At 34.1% G+C, this 8,092-nt stretch overlaps 1 protein-coding gene across 1 annotated transcript in view; it reads right to left on the reverse strand.

Annotated features, from left to right (window-relative positions):
• LOC117180549 (collagen alpha-1(I) chain-like) overlaps positions 1 to 1,835 on the reverse strand; it is a 188,524-nt gene extending 186,689 nt beyond the window's left edge. Inside the window, exon 1 of the mRNA XM_033373045.1 lies at positions 1,091 to 1,835. Within this exon, the coding sequence (XP_033228936.1) occupies positions 1,091 to 1,204 (114 nt within the window). The 5' untranslated portion in view covers positions 1,205 to 1,835. The remainder of the gene's footprint in view (positions 1 to 1,090) is intronic.
• Between the last annotated feature and the right edge of the window lie 6,257 nt (positions 1,836 to 8,092).

Raw genomic sequence — 8,092 nt, forward strand, 5'->3', positions numbered from 1 at the left:
ATGATGGTTATAGATTATGGATAGTTCCATTAAAAACCCAAGTTTTTCAGCAAGAATTTAACAAATGATTGAATTAGAATAGCTTCCAAATGTAACTTTTGCAACAGGACTTGAAACAATTTTTAATCCTACAATAGCCACTTAAAATTTGCAGATAACCATGAAGGTACCATTGAATGATAATTCTTTTGTATTAAATACTTATTACATCAGGAGAAAGCATCATTTCATATGAAAATAAAGCTCCTGATTCTTGAGGAAGATCATCAATGAAGTTTATTGAGAAAGAACACATGAAGAAAAAATAATTTATAGGACCGATGATCTACCGTAAAGGTTGCAGAACCATTGTGAAATCAATTGGTAAATGAGAAATTTTGATTGAAAAAAGCTTTTAAATCGGATCAGTTGTTGTATCCTCAAGATCTGATAAATAATAAGGACTCAAATTCAGTTTCAGTCTTCAAGTAACCTTCATTTAATGTCTTGAATTTAAATATCTAAACTCGGAAATTCCAGATCCTTTTATTTGAGAAATGAAGACAAGTACAATCCTACGAAAAATGAAGTAAACAATTTAAACTTCAACAGAGTTGTTTCTTCTCTAAATTCAGTTTAAATTCTCTTAATAATCGTATAAACCGATGAAATTTAAAAGAAGATACTTAGGAATTCCATCCACAACTAAAACACCTATAAATTATTATTAAACCAGATAACCAGAAAGTAAATAAAAACTATTCAAGATCACCAAGTACCTATTACACAACATTGACCCTCTTTATTCACGAGGTAATCAACACCTGAATCAATCATCAATAATCAATACCTAAAAAACTTCCAAAACAACCACCAAAATCTTGAACATCTTGAACCAATCTAATCTGCAACCGCTTCCCTTCTATGACTTCCGTCTTAAAATAGCGATAGACCAGTGGTTCTCAACTGCCATTGGCTGCCCACAAATCAACACTCTCCATATCTTCGAAAGCAACACTTCATCGTAACTAAATGTCACATCAGAACGAAACTTTCACATTAGCTGAATGAAAATTTGATATATAAAAAAGAAAATAAGTTTTGTACTCACAACACCCTGTGCTCCGGATATCCATCCTGTGCAAAGGACAGCCACTACTCCGAAGACCCAGAGGACTTCTCCGGATTGCGGAAATGCTGTTAAGATGCGACCCTTGGGCCGCATCCTGCCCCTGTAGCCTCTATCAACCAGCTTTCTCTTCACCCTTGTCAGCCGTCTTCACCCTGGTGTTCTGAGGCCGAGAGCAAACCGAAACTCACCAGGTCCTCGTGACAGGTCCTCCTGCAATCTCTCGTGTTACCGCAGCTCCCGGTGAAGGTCTCGCGGCATGTCCTTTACCAGGGAGAGCCTGAAGGGCCTGTAACCTGTAACTCGCGAGCGATTTAAGGTCCACGCCGCGGCAAGTGTCGGAGGATATCGAGTCGGCCGAGCCGAGCCTTGGGTCGTTCTGTCGTTGTGGAGCTGGCTCTTCTCTCTCTTTCTCTCTCCTCCTCCTCTTGACTCTTTCTCAGCTTATTCGCTGTTCGCCCCGTGCTGTATCCTTGCGCGGTTCTGCGCTGTCGCGCGTGCTGTCATGCGGCCCGCTTTGCGGTCGGATATACGTATAACTATAACGAATGGACGGATTACACCGCGCGGACCCAGGAGAGGAGAAAAAGAGAGAAAGATTGTGGTGGAGAAGAAGAGAGAGTGAACCCCGAAGAGAGGGAGAGAGAAGAAACCTTCCCGGCCGCGCAACAGTCCCGGGGAGATGCGCGATCTGCTCTGGCGGTGCTTGCTCTGGTGCACTGCTCGCGGTTACTAGTCTGGACCGAGAGCGCTGAGTCTGGAGTCTGGCCAGGCAGTCCAAGCAGCTTTCTTAGCGGACCTGCTAGCATAGGGAGGTTCTCTCTCGCTCACTCGCTCGCTCTGCGCGAGGACATCGCCGGAACGTGGAAGCCCCCGTGAGTTCTTGCACGGGGGAGGTTCATCCGCAGGATCATCATTGGAAGGATCATCAGTATCATCAGCTGTGATTGCAGCAGAGAAAGGACCATCATCATTAGCAGGTGCAGCAGCATCAGCAGCATCATCATCCACCGGCGGAGCACGAGGAGCAGGAAGCACCACCACTCAGCACCACTACCAGCAGCCTCCTTTCGGCGGAGGAATTCTAGCTGGCGTGGCTCGTGTCCGCCTCCACCTTCCTCCTCCTCAGTTCATTCAGAGTTCTCCCTGGATGGCACGACTCGCACACATCTCCTCTTCACGGTGCCCGCCGCCCGAGATTATTTGCCCGAACAGTCCGTCCGTACACGTATTTAATAAGGCTGTGGTGAGGCAGACTCCCTAGACCCCACAGGAATAGGGAGACCGACATGATCCGGCCGGGATTGCGGTGAGTCCACCCTTATTTCTTACACTCCATTATATCATCTTTTCTTCCTTTTCGTGTTTTCATCAACTTTTTAATCAGCTCCAGAGTGACATTATTATCCTTCCTCTGTTTCCTAGTTCCTCATTGTCATCTTTTGCATCAACTTCCTCGTTAACTTTATTTTCTTCGTCATCAGAAACTTTATACATTTTCAAAATTTCATCCTCTCTGTGATATTTTCTGCTTCATTAACCATTCTCCTCCTCATATTTTCACCCTTTCCGTCATTTTATAATACTCGTCTAACTTTTCCTCTTCCTTTTTTGCGCCACCATCCTTAGTCTTTCCTTTTTATTTATTTTTATTCATTTTTCAACATCTTTAAAGTTTCCGATCTCATCATGATTAGACACCCCCGATTTCCTGAAGTTGAGCACCACTGACATACTTTCGCTTTCCGCCACTTCCTCTTCCTCTCATCTTCATATCTTCTAATGCAGCACATTTTCATTTATCAATTACTTCATTAGTGTTTTTTTTTTAATTTTGATATTCTCATATTTTTTGTTAAATTACCTATAGTTCTTTTCCAAATTCACAGTGCTTGATTATCATCGAAGTGTCAAATACTTTTATTTTTTATTTATCTTATTCTAATATAATCATACTACAATTTTAATATTATTTTATTATTTTTAATATTTGGACGTATTTTAAATAAGCTGCAGTGTTTCGGGAAGAATCTTAATTTGTTGTGTCGGACAAAATTTGTTTGATTCATTTAAGTTTTGGAAGTGTGGATACTCTTTCACTTATAGTTCAGTTGTACCATTGAGGGTTAGTCATTTTAAACTGGTTTAGTTCCTTCTTTTATTTTGAAGGGTTTCGCACTTTACGGACAGAATAGGACGAATGTTTGTGTCAATTTAAAACTATAAGTAAATTTTGTTTTGGGATTAACAATCTTTATTTCGATTTTTTTAATAGTTAATCTGCTCAATACATTTTTATTTCTTTATAGAAAAGCCTTTATTTGCTTTTATCTGTATTCTTACTTTAATTTTTTGTTAGGCCTCTGACTCATATCACTATTGACAGTATTTGACACATTTTCAACGATGCATCTACTTTGCTACTATTTTGAAAAAATTAGGTCAATGTAACATTTTCTTTATTTTTCCTATAAATATTTATTGTAGATGTGTTTTTTCTAATGAGCCGATTTCAAGGGATTTCAATTATTTCAACCAATTTCAACGGATTTCTTAACATATTAGGAGATTTAAGAAATTTAAACAGATTTTAATGGGGTTTAAAAGATTTTAACTAATTTCTTGGATTTGAAACAAGATTCCAAGAAATTTTAATAAAATTTTACAATATTTGAGGGATTTATAGGATTCTAAAAGAAGTTAAAAAACTCATACGATTATTTGGGGCTTCTTTAGATTTCAATGGGTTAAAAAAATTGGAGAATTTTCTAAGGATTTTAGTGGATTTCAAAGGTCTTTATCCAAATTTCTGGAATTTCACGGGATTTCAGAGGATTTCATAGATTTCATCATTTTTTAAAGAATTTTAAAACATATTACTGGCTTTAAGATATTTTGCGGTATTTTGATTGATTTCTGTGGGGTAACTAAGGATTTCACAACATTCAAGTGATTTTATCAATTTCCAGGGATTTAACAGAGTTTAGGGCGTTTTGCAAGATTCAAAGACATTCAACGAGATTTTCACATTTTTAATGATTTTAAAAAATTGTCTTAGACTAGCAAAAAATTGCAAAGGATTTTAGGAAGGCATTCAGGATATCTATCATATTTGTAAGACTTCAGCTGTTTTATAGAGAATTTAAGAGAATTAATCAAATTTCAAGGAATTTTTAAGGATTTTAGAGATTTGAAGACATTTTCCGAGATTTAAGGGATTTATAGAGTTTCATTGAAAATAATAAGATTTCAGGGGGTTTATAAGAATTTTAAAGAATTGAAAAGATTTCAAGGGATTTCAGAAGATTGACGAGTGTTCAGGAAATTTCAGCGGATCTCAAAAGATTGTAGGGGTCCTTTAAGGATTACAATTGATTTGAAAAATTTTAGGGTATTTTAAAATTTTTGAAAGAACTTTACGTGATCTTATGGAAAATGTATATTGTATATTTCGTTACTATTTAAAAAATGTATACTACTATTGACACTTTATTATTTTCATCTTTAAAGTGATTTCGAGTCCTGTTTTAAGCTGTAATTGTTTTTTGTACAGATTTATCAATCTGGGTTTTATTATTAAATTTTTAATTTCTCTTTCTTCATTTTTGATTTCTGCATTTTCTTCACTGTCTCTTAATTGATGTATAGTATACTTATTTAGTTTCACTTATAGCTGGTATTTGTTATATTATATTTATAAACATTTTCTGTATTATATTCTTTTAATATCTTTAGTTCTTCGCGGTCTTCTCAACTGTATAGGTGCTTATCTCGTAAAATCAGCAATTTTTTACCTCCACCTTTTCTCACGCATCTCTGGTTTCGATAATTCTAAAGACTTCACCCCGCCCAAAAGTCTGACCTTCTCTGACTTCATTCCCTTAGCTTCATCCTATTTAAGTTCTCTTCTTTTTATGCCTTCTCTTCTTATTCTGAGTCTGTTTTCACTCTTTATTTATCTTATTCCCTCCTCCTACTTATCTTCCATTTCTATTCCTTTTTTTAATCTCCTCCTTGGATCTCTTTTCTGCTCTATTTAAATAAATCTGAAGACTTCACCTCACCCGAAAAAAAACATTCTCTGACTTAATTTCCCTGACCTGTTTTCACTCTTTAGTTATCTTCTTTCCTCTTCTTCCTTCGTTCCTATTCTTTTTTTCTGCTCCTCCTTTGATCTCCTTTTCCTTCCATTTCTTTTTTCTCTTCTTTTCATTATATCCAAGTCACCAGAAAGTTCTTCTGCAGATCAAAATCAAATGTTTAAATAATGTTCATCTCCTTCTTCTGCTCTCATGACTTCTTTGTAAATTCGAAAGGCCGATAACGATCCGATTGGCGAAGTGGCCATCATCCTCTTCGTCATCATTATCGCTATTATCCCCTTTTCTTCTTTCTTCTTTCTCCGCCTCTTCTCTTGAAATCAGTGCTTCCGAGCCGAAAATTTGCCGGCATTCGATCTGAGATGCAGAGGCAGGAGGCTATTCTTGTTATCCTGGAATCTCATTTCACCCACATGCTCATCCACCTGATCCTTGTCCTTTCACGTGCGAGCCCTCTTTTGCCCCCTGTGGCCCCCTGACTCGACTCGTGAAACACAGACTGCCAGGCAGACTAACTTACAATCTTACATACATACTATGCTTCCCGCACGATCATCGGCCATTATCGAACGGGATATTTTTGTACTCCTACCCCATACCGGAAATATTCCAATCCAGTTAACAAGTCGACTCGTTTTTAGAACACCCACTATTGAGACCATCGCCACCATTACCACCATTTCTCTCCACTTTGTTTCTCATCGTTTCCCCCTTCACTTTTTTTCTTTTATTTTGCATTCCTCATACGATTTTTTTGTTTACATTCTGAAGTAATCTCCAACCAATGCAATCTCCAAGGTTTATCTAACAATACTTTTTAGTGTTTTATCATTTGATTCATTGAAAATTCTCTGAGTGCAATTTCACATTTTGCTTTTTAAAAAGTACTATAGTTATCGTTAGCTTTATATCACGGAAAAAGTAACTAGTTATCGTTATGGTCACGGTTTCAAAATGTAACTTTCTTTTGGTTGCTTTTACAAAAGAAAATAAATATTTTTACTTTTTGCAGTTACTTTTCTTTATGTGTAAGAAATATATACTAAGGAAAATACATAGTAAACCCGGGATATTATAATGTTACATAATTTTGTATACAATTTCATTTATGCCTATCGAGTGGCAATTCTTATACTTTTGATAAAAGTCGGAGATTATTCATGACCAATGTAATATTTCTAAAACAAGGAATATTTCAGAAAATTTTGAATTTCAGGATGAAAGAAAAATTTAAATTTTCTTAGATTAGACTATAAATATCTATAGCATTGGAAGTTATGTTTGTTTCTAAGAGTGTTTCTCTATATTTACTTAGTTGCGACATCCAAATAGTTAAATTTTTAACCAAGACAGATCAATTTGACACCAAAAATAGAATAGTTTTCAGTGCAAACAAAAATGTTTTCAACATATTTACCATTTTTTCAAGAAAATAGTTAAATTTTCAAGCAAGAGATAAATTTGGAACCGAAAAAGATTAAGTCTTAACAAAAATATAATAGTTGATATTTCAGCCAAAGGAGACCAATTCTCAACCAAAAATGATATTGTTGAGTTTTTAATTAAAAAATATAAATCTTCGTAAAAAATAAAAAACGAAAATTCTAAAAAATAGTTCAATTTTGATGCAAGGAGATACAGTTTAATTTTTAACAAAAAAAAAATTTTCAACCAAGAACAATTTTCTATTGAAAAGGCAAATCCTTAACAAAATATATTTATCTTTGACTTAAACAAAGAAATTTTCAAACAAAAATCCATTTTTTCTAGGAAAATTTAACGATTCAATTCTGTGTGTAAGATATATATTTTTTATTTCTAGATTTTTTTTTATTAAAATTTTTTTCCAAGATTCACTTCTGGTTGAAAATTTCTCTTTTTCATTCGAAGGTTAATCTATTTTGTTAAAGATTCGTCTTTTTTGTAAAAAATTCTTCTTCTTGGTCAAAATTCATCTATTTGATTAAAACTTCAACTACTTGGTTATAAGTGAAAATTTTTTTTAAATATATTGTTTTGATTAAACTTTTGATGCTTTAATTCTAAATCCATCTCATTGTTTGAAAATTTAACTAAAAGTTGAGACAAAGCCGGAAATTTCAGAAAAATTCGCAATTATGTACCAATACAATAGGAAAATATAGCTATAAAAATATTAATTTGTTTATACAATTGCGTTTGTTGAAGTTTATTAATTTTTACCTGGATATGAGAGTAAAAGTGGACAAAAAGTTTAATACTTTAGAAAGAACCGTAACTTTCTTGCATTATTTAAAGATACATATTTTTTGAAATAATAATAAATTATTTAAACAAATATGTCTGTTAACCTGAATTAGTTATGAGTTCTTGTTTAAATAATTATGTTTTGGTAAATTGCATTAATTTCTACCTCGTTCTGAGTAAACAGTCGGCAAAAAGCGGAAAATTTTAAGACAAACTGCAACTTTCTAGCATTATTCGTATACTTATTATTAATTATTCATAATATAATATAATAATAATTGTACATGCATTTAAAATTTCAGAAAAGCTGCGACTTTCTAATTATATCCTCAAAAAAATTGGTAAAAAAATAAAAAATGTTTCAATACATTTTTGTATACATCTAATTATCAGTAGAAAGTAGTATTTTTTACATTGGAAACAATTTATGTTAAAAAAAATCGCAAAAAAAAAACATTATTAGCGCCAAAAACTCACAAAATCCAATTTTTCACTTATGGGGTATTTTGGAACCCTATGAGATAGGCACATGGGTGTGATATTAAAAAAATTACTTATTTGTATTCATAGTGAATTGTGAAGAGAAATGAGTTAGCTCAATTCATCTAATATTGACGATTCTGAATAAAATTCAGAACATTACATTTTTCCAGAGGAT

This window comes from Belonocnema kinseyi, chromosome 9 (assembly GCF_010883055.1).
Source record: "Belonocnema kinseyi isolate 2016_QV_RU_SX_M_011 chromosome 9, B_treatae_v1, whole genome shotgun sequence".
Lineage (NCBI taxonomy): Eukaryota > Metazoa > Arthropoda > Insecta > Hymenoptera > Cynipidae > Belonocnema > Belonocnema kinseyi.